Source organism: Macaca nemestrina, chromosome 2, assembly GCF_043159975.1.
Source record: "Macaca nemestrina isolate mMacNem1 chromosome 2, mMacNem.hap1, whole genome shotgun sequence".
Lineage (NCBI taxonomy): Eukaryota > Metazoa > Chordata > Mammalia > Primates > Cercopithecidae > Macaca > Macaca nemestrina.
The window spans coordinates 161,118,043-161,134,796 of record NC_092126.1 but is presented as its reverse complement, the minus strand read 5'-3'; the positions used below and the strand labels follow the sequence as shown (position 1 = coordinate 161,134,796).

The following is a 16,754-nucleotide window of genomic DNA, read 5'->3' as shown; positions in this document are numbered from 1 at the left end:
ACCAGGCTTTTCTCGAACTCCTGATCTCAGGTGATCCGCCTGCCTTGGCTTCCCAGAGTGCTTAGATTACAGGCATGAGCCACCACGCCCGGCCAATACTTATTATCAAAGAGACAGTTGAGTCCTGAAAGATGAATAGGATCAAGATAAAAAATTGGAGAAGAGCATTCCAAATGCAGGAAATTGTATACCCAAAGACCCTTTAAAGGAGAAGGGGGTTTACAAAAATAATGACTAGTCTTTGTGGCAACATGGAAAATAAAATGAATGGCAGGGAATAACCAAAGGTGATGCTTGGAAATTAGTTTCGAGTCACATCGCTAAGGGCATTGTACACCTGGCTGAGGAGTGTCAACACTCATACCTGCAGGTAATGGGGAGCCATTGAAGGGCTTGAGAAAGGGGTGAAATGAGATTTGTAGGGAAAGCCCTCAGGAGGGTTGGTGACGGCTGGGGCAGGAAGTGGGGACATAGCTCAGTGGCAGCAATCGAGGTAAGACATTCGCATGTGTGTCGCTCAGAGACTGGGAGTTTTAGGTATGTAAATTCTCATGTAGGTGTTAAGATCTTGTGTCTAAAAATGGAGTGCTTAGCTCTCCCTTTTAACTCAATTAGTAGCCAGACATTTTCTTCTATACAACATAAAGATACAATCAAAATTTACTGATTTTCTTTCTTTTTTTTTTTTTGGTTTGTAGATACTGTAAGATTTGTTGATGATTGTACCAGGCACCATTCAATTAAACAACTTCAGCTTTCTCCAAGACTTCTGGAAGTGACAAAAACAATCAGGGTTGAAAACCTGCCACCTGGTGTTGATGACTACAGTTTAAAACTTTTCTTTGAAAATCCCTATAGTGGAGGGGGAAGAGTTGCCAACGTTGAATATTTTCCTGAAGAGAGTTCAGCTCTGATTGAATTTTTTGACAGAAAAGGTAATATTTGTTAACCTGTCATACATGGCATAATCTAGGCCAGTTTTAGCTGAGCTTAACAGTTATCAATTTAGTTCTGATGTGTTTTATTTATTTATGCATTTCTTTGGGAATTGAATAAATAATCCTGTTCATCTGGGATATGATGCTTAATAAGGCCAGTGATTCAGACTTTAGAGAAGGAACATCAAGTTTTTGAAAGATTTAAGGAGATTCTTTCATGAGTCTCTACCTATGATGGACTGAAAAATACATTCTTGGGATCTTTGAAATACTCTATTAAAAAGGAGATGATCTGTGTTTTAGCCACACACTTGATAGAAACTCTCAAATTAATTACAACAAGGTTAGGTAAAGAGATACTCAGCAACTCATAGAGTTCCTGTACAGTACCACTACTACTTTCACCTATTGTACCGTCATTCAAAAATGGACACGAGTGGTTTCACATGACCAGTGGATGCCTGCTGGAATATTGTTTGGAGTGACCCTGTGAAAACCATGTCCAGCTGAACCTTAGAGAAACACTTGTGAGTGTTTTGTGACAAAGACTGCCAGTTCTCTGAGGCATATACAAGGTCAGCTTGGAGGTTCTACTTGTGTTCAGAGGTCAAGGCTGAGCAGAAGGAGTTAGGGGGCCAGGCTTCTTAGGAAAAGAAGGAAAATTGTGCCTGGGATTAATAAGGGTGGGGCATGACATAGGATAATGTGGTATGCCACTCACTTGAGAGAAATTGTTCCAACAGGGTACTTGAAGGAACCTCCCTTTTCCCAACTCAATTTTTATGAGTTGGGAAAACTGGGTAAAAGTATGGTTTGAATTAAAATGGAATGAAAGACCTACTATTCCTTGGGCAAAGGGACAAAGAGGAGCTTCTGTCACATATTCAAATCTCCCTCTGCCTGGTCTTGGGCCCGGAGAGAGAGAGGGGTACATAAAATCCTCTACCCTAGAAATTAACTTCCCAGTTTGTGGTGAGAGTTGACAGTTTCAGGGTTTTCAAACATCTTGAGGGCATGGGGCTGTTGAGTTTGTCCTCAGAAGGGCTATTCTGCACATACACAACTAATGTTAAGTACTATTTAATGAAGGTTTATTTTCTCCCAGAGCTATTCATGTAAACTCTATGGGGCCCTCTCAAAGGTTCCCTTCCTCCCTGATCCCTTTGTACCATCTAACTTTTTTGACCACACCTCCTCCTCCAAACCCACTCATTCTCTGTCCTCCACAATCTGTGATATACTGACTTTCTTTTTTGTTCTCTAGCTTCTCCTTCTTATTATTTTTTAATTTTCATTTTATTATTTATTTATTTTGAGACAAGGTCTCACTGTCGCTCAGGCTGGAGTACAGTGGCATGATCATGGCTCACTGCAGCCTCAACCTCCCCAGGCTCAGGTGATCCTTCCACCTCAGCCTCCAGAGTAGCTGGGACTACAGGTGCATGCTACCATATCCAGCTAATATATTGTATTTTTAGCAGAGATTGGATTTCACCATGTTTCCCAGGCTGGTCTTGAACTCCTGGGCTCAAGCAATACTCCCTCCTTTGCCTCCTAAATTGCTGAGATTATAGGCGTGAGTCACTGCATCCAGCTTAGCTTCTCATTCTTTTAATTATAACTTACATTTGCATAGCTTCGCAGGGTGTTACCAAGTGCACTCAGACAGTCTGTCTTATGGGCATCTTGATTGTTATAATCCCTGTTTTACACATGAGGAAACTGAAGCACAGAAAGGTCCAATAACTTGCCCAAGATTACGCAGCTATAAGTGACACAGTCAGGATTTGAACTTGGGTATTCTGATCCCATAACATATACCCTAACTTCTCTCCTTTTTCCAAATCTCCTGTTCACCTATAACGTTAATTTTTCTTATAGGATAGTTCACCATTCACAATGGGTTGCCAATAATGAGGCAGACGGTAGATAGAGCTTGGTTTAAAAGAGAATTTGTTGCACAATATTGTGTTTTATGTAGATTTCTTGAGAGGAAAAAATTAGGCATTTTACTCTAAAATTATTTGGTTCAACTTCACAAAATCTGATTTAATTTTTAAGGAAGAGAATTTTCATTGAACACCTATGTCTGTAAGATCTTTGGCTGTTTTTTCTGCTACAGTATCTCACAATCCCATTAATAATCTGCATGGTTAGATAAACTTTGTCCTTACAGGCAAAACAGGATGGAGACTTGAAGGCATATTAAGATGACATCTGCCATGGTTCTTGGGTCAAACAGACCTGAATTTGATCGGCTTTGGTGCTTACTAGCTTTGTAATCTTGGCCAAGTTACTTTAACCCACCTAAGCCTCTGTGTTCTTATCTGTAAAATGGGACTCACATTACTGCTTACCTTAGAGGAGTACTGTGAGGTTGAAATGAAATAATACCAGCAAAGTGCTTGGTGCCTGACAGTGCTCAGTATGTTGGTAATCATAAATACTGCCTAGGCTTAGGGCTGCCACAGGGCCACGTTGGGAAGTTGAAGCTGTATGTTTGGGCCTCTGAAGGCCACTGTCTTTCCATCATGCTCGATACCAGCTCTAGGACCCAATCACACACAAGGTGAAGTTACTTTAACAGCTTTCCACAAAGGTTGCTCTTTTAACCCAAGTTGTTATTGGAGCACATTCTGATTCCCTTTCTGTAGATGCTCTGCCTAATAACTTACACAAAATGAGGAGGGGCTTGGAAGAGAAGAGCATGCGCATGCACACACATGCAAACACATCCATGGGAGTATTCCAGTGAAGTGGAAAAAGGAGATTGCAGCAGGGCCAGGAGGAGGTGTGGGTCTTACTGAATCATAGTCTGTGGGGCTGGGCTCTCAGAGGACCGTGATGATGACTTGGGTTTGGTAGAGGGGCAAGAGGATGGGCTTTGGGGTTGGACAAACACTGAATCTTAGCTGAGTTATCTGCAGTCTATGTAACCCTATCCAAGTTATCTAACCTCTCCTAGCCTCAGTTTTATCATTTGTAAGTAGGGATGATAATAATAATGTCTCTACCTCAAATGGTTGTTGTGAGGATGAAATGAACTAAATATATGTAAAGCACTCAGAATAGTGTGTGACACATGCTAAGCTATAATAATTTATTATTATGCTCCTCCTTTTCAAGGTATTAATGTTAATCTAACTCAATTTTGAAGCCTAAAATTATAGGACTGTACAGGAAGACCAAATAGCATAATACTAAGGTGAGCTTCACTTTGAGCACCAAAAGATTTTTTATACTAGGGCAAACATTACTCTCACGCTTGTGACCAAACTCATGTATTTCTTAACATGATGGTGATATGTCAGTAATATCAGGAAAACAGTAAACGGAATTTAATTAACAGGATTTCAGCATAGATGGATCTTGGCTAGAAAGTAATTACTCCATTCAATAAGGGATACCTGTGCACCTGTGCACCGCTAACCCACATCGGTTTATATTAGAGCACTCTGAGAGTAGTGCTGCTTTTTAATAGGCTGTAACATCACAATTCTACCAACATTAGATTTTTTTTTCTCTAAAATAGGAAAATTTTGTTTTGTTTTTTGTTGCCATATATCATCCTGGGCTTACGTTATTTTATTTCTTTCCTTTCAAGTGTTAGACACCATCATGGCCACAAAACTCGACTTCAATAAAATGCCGCTTTCTGTGTTCCCGTACTATGCCTCACTGGGCACAGCCTTGTATGGAAAGGAGAAGCCTCTGATCAAGCTTCCAGCACCATTTGAAGAGTCACTAGATCTTCCCTTATGGAAGTTCTTACAGAAAAAGAATCACCTGATTGAGGAGATAAACGATGAAATGAGGCGTTGTCACTGTGAGCTCACGTGGTCCCAACTCAGTGGTAAAGTTACCATCAGACCAGCAGCCACCTTAGTCAATGAAGGAAGACCGAGAATCAAGACCTGGCAGGCAGATACTTCCACGGCACTCTCTAGCATCAGGTCTAAATATAAAGTCACCCCAATTAAAGTGGGTCCAACAATGTGGGACACCATAAAAAATGATGTGAAAGATGACAGGATTTTGATTGAGTTTGATACACTTAAGGAAATGATAATCTTAGCAGGGAAATCAGAGGATGTCCAAAGCATTGAGGTACAAGTCAAGGAGTTAATAGAAAGCACTACTCAAAAAATTAAAAGGGAAGAGCAGAGTTTGAAGGAAAAAATGGTCATTTCTCCAGGCAGGTATTTTCTTTTGTGTCACAGCAGTCTACTGGACCACTTACACACAGAGTGCCCAGAGATAGAGATTTGTTATGATGGAGTCACTCAGCACTTGTGCTTGAAAGGACCTAGTGTAGATGTGTATAAAGTCAAGTGTGCAATCCAGGAAAAGGTGTACACCATGGTGCAGAAAAACATTCAGGTTTCTCCTGAGATTTTTCAGTTTTTGCAACAGGTAAACTGGAAAGAATTCTCTAAGTGTCTTTTCATAGCACAGGGAATTCTTGCACTTTATGAGCTAGAGGGTACAACTGTTCTCTTAACCAGCTGTTCTTCTGAAGCCCTGTTAGAAGCTGAAAAGCAAATGCTCAGTGCCTTAGATTATAAACGCATTGAAGTTGAGAACAAAGAAGTTCTTAATGGCAAGAACTGGAAAGGGCTCACTCATAATTTGCGTAAGAAACAAAATTTCTCCCCAAACACTGTAATCATCAATGAGTTATCTTCAGAAACCACAGCTGAAGTCATCATTACAGGCTGTGTAAAGAAAGTAAATGAAACCTATGCATTGCTTTTTAACTTCATTGAACAAAACATGAAAATAGAGAGACTGGTTGAAGTAAAGCCTTCCTTAGTTATTGACTATTTAAAGACAGAAAAGAAGCTATTCTTGCCAAAGATAAAGAGGACAAATGTGCAGGTAAGTTTCAATCCTGAGAACAAACAAAAAGGCATTTTACTAACTGGCTCAAAGACCGAAGTACTGAAGGCAATGGACATCGTCAAGCAAGCCCGGGATTCAGTCTGTGTTAAAAGTGTCCATATTGATAAGCCAGGAGCCAAGATGTTCTTCCGGGATAAAGCATGGTTTTATCAACGTGAGATCAAACGGTTGTTTGGTTGTTACATTGAACTACAGGAGAATGAAGAAGTGAAGGAAGGAGGCAGCCCCTCTGGGCAGAAGTGCTTCTCTCGGACGGCCTTGGCCCCCGGCGTCGTGCTCATTGTGCAGCAGGGTGACTTGGCACAGCTTCCTGTCGATGTGGTGGTAAATGCATCTAATGAGGACCTTAAGCATTATGGTGGCCTGGCTGCTGCGCTCTCAAAAGCAGCTGGCCCTGAGCTCCAGGCCGACTGTGACCAGATAGTGAAGAGAGAGGGCAGACTTCTACCGGGCAATGCCACCATCTCCAAGGCAGGAAAGCTGCCCTACCACCACGTGATCCATGCAGTGGGGCCCCGCTGGAACGGATGTGAGGCCCCGAGGTGTGTATACCTATTAAGGAGAGCTGTGCAACAAAGTCTCTGTCTAGCCGAAAAATACAAGTACCGATCCATAGCCATCCCAGCTATTAGTTCTGGAGTCTTTGGCTTTCCCTTAGGCCGATGCGTGGAGACCATTGTTTCTGCCATCAAGGAAAACTTCCAACGCAAGAAGGATGGACACTACTTGAAAGAAATCTACCTTGTTGATGTATCTGAGAAGACCGTTGAGGCCTTTGCAGAAGCTGTGAAAACTGTATTTAAAGCCACCCTGCCAGATACAGCTGCCCCGCCCAGTTTACCAGCAGCAGCAGGGCCTGGGAAAACATCATGGAAACAAGGAAGTCTGGTGTCCCCGGGAGGCCTGCAGATGCTGCTGGTGAAAGAAGGCGTGCAGAATGCTAAGGTGAGTGTTGCCTTTACAGAACACCACCAGGGCACTGTGACTCCACTTAGTCAGCGACTCTCTCATGCAGGGCTGAAGAAAGATAAGGACCAAGGGGAGAATCAAGGGAGAGAATCCCATGCCCTCCACGCCCACCTTTTAACAACTTTCCTTAGATAACTGGGCTCCTTACCAAATCATTTACTAATTGAGATCAGCCAATTATTTGTGAGAACTGAAAGTGTATAGAGGTCAGATTTCTAGGTTTCCAGTAGATGTAGAAATCCATAATATCACACATTTAGACAGTTCTCTATACTTTACGCCTGCCGTGTTTTGGTAAATCTAAGACTAATTTCCTAATTTACTGACAGCAGATACAGAACAATCAGAGCATAGGGTATGCAGAAGACAGGAATCTTGTCAATGATGCTGAGCAAGAGTGAGCTTAGGGCCAGAGTCTGAAGGACCGTCAGCACCCAACACCAGTGAGGAAGTGAAAAGTGGACCTGAGGAAGTTACAGGTGCCAGGCAGTATGTAGGGACAATTCTTGTAGGCTGCAGGGGCATGGCGGCGGCGGGGGGGCTAAAATGTTTATTTTTATTTTTAATTTTTTTTCAGGCAGGATCTCGCTCTGTCACCCAGACTGGAGTGCAGTGGCACCATCTCGGCTCACTGCAACCTCCACCTCCCGGGTTTAAGTGATTCTCCCACCTCAGCCTCCCTAGTAGCTGGGACTACAGGCACGTGCCACCATGTCCGGCTAATTTTTTTTTTTTTTTTTTTTTTTTTTAGTAGAGATGGGGTTTCACCATGTTAGCCAGGCTGGTCTTCAACTCCTGACCTCAGGTGATCCGCCCGCCTCAACCTCCCAAAGTGCTGGGATTACAGGCATGAACCACCGTATTTAGCAACATAGGGTCTAACTAATCAGAACAGCAGCCATCTGCCCAGGGTCTGAAGCCTCCTACTGTGCCAGGCACTACTTCTTTAATTGGAAGATTTGGGGGAGTCCTGGCAGGGGAGTCAGGGTGGAGATGGTGGGAGCAGTGAGGGCAGATGCCGGGCAGCACTTATTTCCCAACCAACAGAAACATTTTTCCTTACTGTCTTAACTGGCATGGCCATAGTTGTGTCTTCCAGTGGATATTTGCCTCAACCTTCCTCTGCTGGCGTGGAGTGAATGTGCTCGGGGCTGCCAGAGGGACCCTGGGACCCAGAGCTGGGTGAATGCCCTTCCTGCCACCCAAGAATGCTGCTGGGCTCTTTTTTGCCCCACTTTTTAAAAGGAAGATCAATTAGCACAATATACATAAAAGAAAACAGACATCACAATACAATGAAAGTTTCATCAAGTCTGAGTGTTTTATTCAAAGACCAAGACCAAAGTCCTAAATTACTAGCACTGGGTGTTACTTATCTTCATCATCTTTAAACAAAATACAGTTGAATATGTGCTTTACATGATATTAAGTGAAATGAACAAAATTTAATAAACTTGCCAAATGTTTTGCTTTGAATTGTTTAAAAGAAAAAGTATATCTAAGCATACATCCAGTGTCCAATGTAACGTGATAAAAGATGACACAATTGAAACTATATTAACCTGAATGTATTTGCTGTTTCAGCATATTTCTATATCACAACTGTCTTGAGAAAAGCTGAAAATTGATTAACAGTCACACTCAATCACCTTCCTTTTTGTTTAAACAGCTTTGTTGAGATATAATTCACATACCATACCTGTTTACAATGTGCAATTCAGTGGTTTTTAGTATGTTCACTGAAGTATGCAATCATTACCACAACCTAATTTTAGAACATTCTCATCATTCCAGAAAGAAACCCTGTGCCCATTAGCAGTCACTCCCCATTCCGTCCACCCACCTCCCCAGCCCTAGGCAGCCGCTAATCTACTTCCTGTTTCTATAGATTCACTTATTCTGGAAATTTAATATAAATGGAATCATACAATTTGTAGTTGTCTGACTGACTTCTTTCATTTAGCAGAATGTTTTCAAGGTTCATCGATGTTGTACCATGTATCAGAACTTACTTCCTTTTTATGGCTGAATAATACTCCATTGTATGGATAGACCACATTTTATTTATCCATTCTTCAGTTGATGAACATTTGGATTGTTTCCACTGTTTGACTTCCATGAATAATTCTGCTATGAACATTTGTATACCAGTTTTTGTATGAACATATGTTTTCAGTTCTCTTGGGTATATACCTAGGAGTGGAATGGCTGGGTCATGTGGTAACTCTGTGTTTGACCATCTGAGGAACTGCTACATCATTTCCCAAAGCAGCTGCACCATTTTACATTCCTGTCAGCAACATTGACAGTTCCAATTTCTCCACCTCCTTGTTGACACTTGTTAGTATCTTCTTTCTGATTATAGCCATCCTAGTGAGTGCGAAGTCACATCTCACTATGGTTTTTTTTTTTTTTTTTTTTTTTTGAGACGGAGTCTCGCTCTGTCACCCAGGCTGGAGTGCAGTGGCCAGATCTCAGCTCACTGCAAGCTCTGCCTCCCGGGCTTACGCCATTCTCCTGCCTCAGCCTCCCGAGTAGCTGGGACTACAGGCGCCCGCCACCTCGCCGGGCTAGTTTTTTGCATTTTTTAGTAGAGACAGGGTTTCACCATATTAGCCAGGATGGTCTCGATCTTCTGACCTTGTGATCCGCCCGTCTCGGCCTCCCAAAGTGCTGGGATTACAGGCTTGAGCCACCGCGCCCGACCCTCACTATGGTTTTGATTTGAATTTCCATAATGACTAATGATGTTGAGCATCTTTTCATGTACTTTTTGACAATGTGTGTATCTTCCTTAGAGAAATGTCCACGTGGATCCTTTGCCCACTTGTAATTAGTTAGTTAATTATTTTTAGAGACAGGGTCTTGCTCCGTCACCCAAGCTAGAGGACAGTGGCACGATCATGTCTTGCTGTAACATTGAACTTCTGTCCTCAAGTGATTCTCCCTCCTTGACCTCCTGAAGTGCTGGGATTACAAGTGTGAGCCAAAGTACCTGGCTTATATTTTCTCTTTTTCATTTGGGTTATTTGTCTTTTTATTATTAAGTATTTTTTCTCTATTTTGGATATAAGTCCCTTATCAGATATATGATTTTCAAATACTTTCTTCTATGTGCCATCTTTCTTTTTTGAGTTGTTACTTTGTATAAAATATTTTTTGTTTTAAAGTGCTGAACTGGAAGATTTAAAACAGATTTTTACTTGTAGTAAGCTTAAGTAATAACTACAAAAACCATAGCTAATATTGGTTGTTACTATGTGCCAAGCCTTGTGCTGGTTTTTTTTGTTGTTCTTGTTTATTTGTTTATTTATTTATTTTGAGACGGAATCTTGCCGTGTCACCTAGGCTGGAGTGCAGTGGCGCAATCTCAACTCACTGCAACATCTGCCTCCTGGGTTCAAGTGACTCTCCTGCCTCAGCCTCCCGAGTAGCTGGGACTACAGGCGCCCGCCACCACACCCAGCTAATTTTTGTATTTTTAGTAGGGATGGGGTTTCTCCTTGTTGGCCAGGCTGATATCTAACTCCTGACCTCAGGTGATCAGCCTGCCTCGGCCTCCCAAAGTGCTGGGATTAGAGGCGTAAGCTATCATGCCCAGCCAACACTGTGCTGTTTTTGACATGCATTTTCTCATTCACTGCCATGCGGCAGATTCTAGGACTATTATTCTTCTCACTTCACAGACGAGAGAGTGAGACTTAAAGGGGTTAAGTAATTTGCCCACATCCCCCAACTAGCAAATGGTAGAGCCAGGATTGGAATTTGTTCAGGCTCTTAACCATTGCACTATTTCAAAATGTTAAAAATAATTTTGTGTCTCATTTTTAAAAATCAACTCTTTTGACCAAGCATCAGTAATGGGAATGAATTTCATTCCTTGTCCCTTTTGACACCAAATGTCACGACATTCTTTCCCAACTAGGCATGGTGGCTCATACCTGTAGTCCTAACTACTTGGAATGCTGAGGTGGGAGGATCACTTGAACCCTAGGAGTTTAAGGCTGCAGTGAACTATGATCATGCCACTGCCCTCCAGCCTGGGTGACAGAGCAAGACCTTCTCTCTTAAAAAAAGTCATACTTTGCTTTCCTTTCACTCCCATAGATGCGTAGCTTCCATGACTGCAATAACTGCTCTGCATTACTCCTTAGTGACCCAGGCAGGCCAGCTTTGAAAATCACTTGGCTACATTCCCTCTTTCTGTTCTCTTGACCTCTCTAATCTGCTCACATTCACTGATGAAAAAGCTTCCAGGGCTGATCCCTGCCTGTCAGGCAGTCCAGATGTCTTGGCACTCGAGGTGGGCCCCCCAGTCTACCACCAGTGTAACATTTCTAGCCTGGAGTGTACCATTTTGCTGCAGAAGCTTTCTCAGATCAAATTAATTTGTTCACAGCTCACAACCCACCATGCCTATGTTCATGCTGCTCTCTGTCTCGCTCTGCCTGCTGAAATTCTTCCCATTTCTCAAAGCCCACATTGCTCATGGTGTCTTCACTAGTTACTGAAACAGCTTTCTCTGGACTCCTCCAGTGATGCCATACCATTCATAGATTGCTTTTTGACTGCTCTCTTTTGTTCCTAAGTGCCACTTAAATAAGTATTTAGTAACACTTTGTCTTGTGTTGATATTTAAATCACTGAAACCTTAATCATCTTAGTTGTCTCCCATTGTGCCAAGCCCAGTGGCTCAAATATAGTAATCATTGATGAATGCTTTTTGTTAAAATTGGAAACAAATTTTTGGTTTTGTCTTTCAGACGGATGTTGTTGTCAACTCCGTTCCCTCTGATCTTGAGCTTAGTAGGGGGCCTCTTTCTAAGGCCCTCTTGGAAAAAGCTGGACCAGCGCTCCAGGAGGAATTGGACACAGTTGGACAAGGGATGACTGTCAGCGTGGGCACAGTGCTCAAAACCAACAGCTGGAATCTGGACTGTCGCTATGTGCTTCACGTGGTAGCTCCGGAGTGGAGAAATGGTAGCACATCTTCACTCAAGGTTGGCCCTGGTTTTGAATTCTCCAGGAAGTCGGGTAGCCCTTTGGGTTCTCCTTTTAGTAGCATATTGATTGGACATAGATTGGGCCTTGTCTGTTTCTCTTCCACAATAATCACGCTTTTGGCAGATTCCATCATGTGGCCATTTCTTTCAGCTGTAGCTGACTTTTCCTGATGACTAGTTAATAATATAAATGAATTATTGTGCTCAATAATTATTGGAGCTCAGGGAAGGGTTACTGAACATAATATTATTACTTGCTTAGTGAAGAAAGCCAGAGAAGGGTGTGAAGAATGGAAGAGAATGAAGGAAAAGAACAGTAGTTGCGTTGCTTCTTTCCTTCATTGTGAATGTGTTTAAGTCTCTCGCATTCTCTTTTCCTTTTCCTTTCTTTCTCCTGTATTTTTCTTTCCTCTTCTGATTGCCCTTAATCACTGTTGAAAGCAAAAAGGAGTATTCGAGGTCACAAGGTTGCTAAATTCTTGTCCTTTTTATTCTAACTCCCATTTCTAGACAAGATGTATAAGGATATGCTTTGTGCGTTTCAGATCATGGAAGACATAATCAGAGAATGTATGGAGATCACTGACAGCTTGTCCTTAAAATCAATTGCATTTCCAGCAATAGGAACAGGAAACTTGGGATTTCCTAAAACCATATTTGCTGAATTAATCATTTCAGCGGTGTTCAAATTTAGTAGCAAGAATCAGCTGAAAACTTTACAAGAGGTTCACTTTCTGCTGCACCCAAGTGATCATGAAAATATTAAGGTACAGTGCCACTCATTTCTGATTATTTTGTAACTGAGACCTAATGTTTTTTCAAATGTCTTTTTGTTCTGACAGGATGCTTTTTGCATTCATTTCCCCATACAGGAAAGTAAGGAAGTAGTTTACACTTGTAGTTGTAGCATGACAAATTTTAAGACAAGTTACAGATGTAGGAAAAGTTTAACTTCCTATTCAGGAAAATTTCAAACATATCCAAATGTAGACATAATAGTATAATGAAGTCCGTTGTACCTATCACTGAACTTCAACAGTTATCAACCTATGGCCAGTATGTTTCATCTGTATCTCCATTTATTTCCCTTCCTTCTATATTATTTTGAAGCAAATCCCAGACATATCATTTTATCCATAAACAATTCAATATTTATTTTAAACAATAACATTTCTTTTTAAAAAAGTAACATAACCACAATACTGCATCACATCTAAAATAAATGGACAATAATTCCTTTATTTAACCAATTATCAAATCAATTCTCAAATTTCCAACTATCTCATAAGCGTTTTGTTTTTACAGCTTTGTGTTTGAAGCAGAATCCAAATAAGGCCCACATATTGCAATGGAGTTGACTATAGGATTTCTCTCCATATGGACATAGAAAAATTTTAATGCAGAGCATAAAAGCACAGTGTGGCCTTATCACTAGGAAGACGTCAGAAGATGTGGTTAGAATGGATTAGCACATTCCCATGTGGATAGGAGAGTTGGGACCAGAAACACCAGAACCATCATCAGTCATGAGTTCATCATTCAGCTACATTTACTGAGCATCAGCTGTGGGAGAGCCATTGGACTCAGCATTATGGCAGCACAGCAGGCATTTAAGCCATTATCCCTGCAGTCCAAGTGTTTACTTAATCAAATAAAATAGATGACATTCAATGTTTGAAAAATTCCCATGATATTACAAAAATTGATCAAATAGATTAAAATCAGCAACCCAAGAGATATCTGTGGATCACTGGACCATCTGAATTTTTAGGTAACACTTAATTTTTCTGTGACGCTAGATACTACCTTTAAGTTCGTTGGAAGCAAGTAAATCTAACCTAAATTCTAATCAGGCAACCAACCACCTGAGTAAAATATGTGGTCCATTTACTTGTCCTGTATAATTAGTTACTCTTCTGTACAACAGAAGCTTTTAAAATAATCTCCCTATGACTTGCATTGTGCAAGGTGATGTGGATCGTGGAACAGGACGAGTAGGAATGGCACATACTTTCCCTCCTATAAATCACAATTACTTTAGAGCTAAGATTTATATACACAAAATGAACTAAATGAGAGGCATGAAGTGCTGTTTTTGAATGAACAGGTGATTGAATACAGCATGAGTCCTGTGACACAGACCTGAACCTTCAAATACCACTCTTTTTCATACAACCTCAGCATTCATTTTCTTTCCTAAAGACTGAGTATTTTGCAAATACTCTGTAAAAAGAATTAGTCTATATAGATACCTTTAGTACCATCTGAAATTCTCTGTGTGTGTCTGTTACACTTTTTCTCTTTAGACTCTTAAAGACAGTTAAACTTTGGTTACATTTGCACACACACACAAAAAAAATCAGCAAAGCCTATTGAGATGTTTATAGATGGAGACTGTCACAGAGAAAGCCGCAGTCCCGTGATTTGAACATGGCCTCAGATGTGCTTTATTTAGATTATTTAAAAAAATTCAATCAGTTGCTAACATTTAAAAATCAAAAATTTCACATAAAACTCTAGATATTCACTATGACCTAAAACTTAAAAACTTCTGGCACATTAAACATGGCTTCCTGCTTGGAACAGGAAGTTTTCCATGTCTGAGTGGCAGGTGTTCTCTAGTTCTCCACAGTCAAATCAGTCTACCTTTACCCATGTGCCTTACCTACCTGGCTCCTGGAGGCCTGTGAGTCTGAGATCTTTGTTCTACCCTCTCTCTGAGACCTTCTCCCATTATTGCATCTGTCTTTAGCCAAGATGTTACTTGATTTTTTTTTCCAACAAAATTATCTGTTGCTTGTTTACAAGGAGGAAGAAAATGATGATTTTGGAGGGTCACCAACAGGCAAAAAAAAAAAAAAAAAAAAAAGAAAGAAATTCACAGGTTTATTAACACTAGAATACATACACCAGCTACTTGCTCCAAAAATCATGACTCCCCAGCCCCTCCTCTTTTGGTATAAACAGGAAATTAAAAATGGAAGTGTTTGGGACCTTGTGATGGTCATTCTCTTAACATTGTAGTTCTTACAATAGGCAAGTTATTTGCTTTGACTGACTATTATGGTAATTCATGTTCATTGTAGAAGCTTTGAACAATGCAAAAATGCATAAATTCTTTAGTTGGATTTTATTCCAGCCTGCTTTTTTACATATGTACTTTTAAAAGTGGGATTGGCTGGAAGCGGTAGCTCATGCCTGTAATCCCAGCACCTTGGGAGGCCAAGGCAGGCAGATCACCTGAGGTCAGGACACCAGCCTGCCTAACATGGTGAAACCCTGTCTCTACTAAAAATACAAAAATTAGCTGGGTGTGGTGGCCTCCCAAGTAGGCTGAGACAGGAGAATCACTTGAACCTGGGAGGCGGAGGTTGCAATGAGCCAAGATTGTGCCACTACACTCCAGCCTGGGTGACAGAATGAGACTCCATCTTAAATAAATAAATAAATAAATAAATAAATAAATAAATAAAAGATTGTGATTATATATTATTTTATTTAATATCCTTCACTTTTATTTTCTATTTCATTAAATCTTTGAGGCTGGGCACAGTGGCTCACACCTTTAATCCCTGCACTTTGGGAGGCCAAGGCAGGAGGATCACTTGAGGCCAGAAGTTCAAGATGAGCTTGAGCAACATAGGGAGATCCTGTTTCTACAAAACAAAACAAAACAAAACAAACAACCAAAAAAAACTTAGCTGGGTGTGGTGCCATATGCTTATAGTCCCAACTACTTGGGAGGCTGAGGTGGGAGAACTACTTAAGCCCAGGAGGTCGAGGCTGCAATGAATGCCTCTAGCACTTCAGCCTGGGTGACACTCCAACCTGGGCATCACAGCGAGATCTCATTTATTAAAAAATAAAAAATTCTTCAAAAATCAATTTTTAATGGCTGCTAAATAATCCAACACATGGATACAGCAACATTTATTTAACTTTTTCCCTGTTGAATTTTTAACTGTTTTTTCTCTATTATGAATAGCACTGTAGTGAATATCCTTGTATTTATATCTTTGTCCACATCTTTATTTTCATTAGACACATTTATAGAAACAGAATCATGTGTTGTTTTCATAACGTTCAAGATCTGCAATGAAATTAAATAATACTGTTTGATAATGGTTATCTCCCACATATGTATGTATGCATGCAGGACCAAACACCCTGATGATTCCAATTTATTCGTCTACAGAGGAGTGTAATGATCAACGCTATATTTATATTTCAGGCATTTTCAGATGAATTTGCCAGAAGGGCTAATGGAAATCTCATCAGTGACAAAATTTCCAAGGCTGAAGATACACAAGGTTCAGTAAAGCTTCTAAATTGAAAAGTGATTTGTAGTTGCTAAGTAACTGTTCATTGACAGGTAAAAGATTGTAGTGATAATTTTTATGAAAGAAAAAACAATGAGTGACAAATGATACTAAGTTATGTTTCATATGCCTGAGCGTGTAAGACACTGGTCATGTTTACATCATCTGAAGCAGAAGGGAAGGCAGGCCAAGTTATATAATCTGTACAATGGGTTTTAAGTAATGACAAGACTACCATTTCCTGAGGAGAATGTGACATGTATTTTCCAAAATAGACAAATTAGAGAGACAACGCTAACCAAATGTTTCACCTCTGTCAAATTTGTTGTTGCCATATTTGAGTTGATCCTGTCTGAATTTCACCGAGGCTTCTTTAATAGAAAAATGTATGTCTTTCACCAAATTTGGAAAATTTTAAGTTATCTCTTTAAGTGCTTTTTTGTGCACTGATCTATTTCATATCTCCTTCTGTTTTCCAATACTGTGGTGCTAAGCCTTTTGACAGTGTTCCAAGGTCTCTGCAGAGCTGTTCTCCCCATGCCTACCGCCCCCCTGCAACCCTGCACGTCTCTTTTCTCTCTTGTTCTTCAGATTGGATAATTTATCTTGACCTACCTTCAAGT

At 40.6% G+C, this 16,754-nt stretch overlaps 1 protein-coding gene across 1 annotated transcript in view; it reads left to right on the top strand.

The window, feature by feature from the left end:
* The window catches only part of LOC105470279 (poly(ADP-ribose) polymerase family member 14), a 50,827-nt gene that overhangs the window by 12,780 nt on the left and 21,293 nt on the right, over positions 1-16,754 (top strand). The window contains exons 5-9 of the mRNA XM_011722096.2: positions 699-935; positions 4,543-6,785; positions 11,573-11,809; positions 12,358-12,579; positions 16,044-16,122. Coding sequence (XP_011720398.2) covers positions 699-935; positions 4,543-6,785; positions 11,573-11,809; positions 12,358-12,579; positions 16,044-16,122 — 3,018 coding nt within the window. The remainder of the gene's footprint in view (positions 1-698; positions 936-4,542; positions 6,786-11,572; positions 11,810-12,357; positions 12,580-16,043; positions 16,123-16,754) is intronic.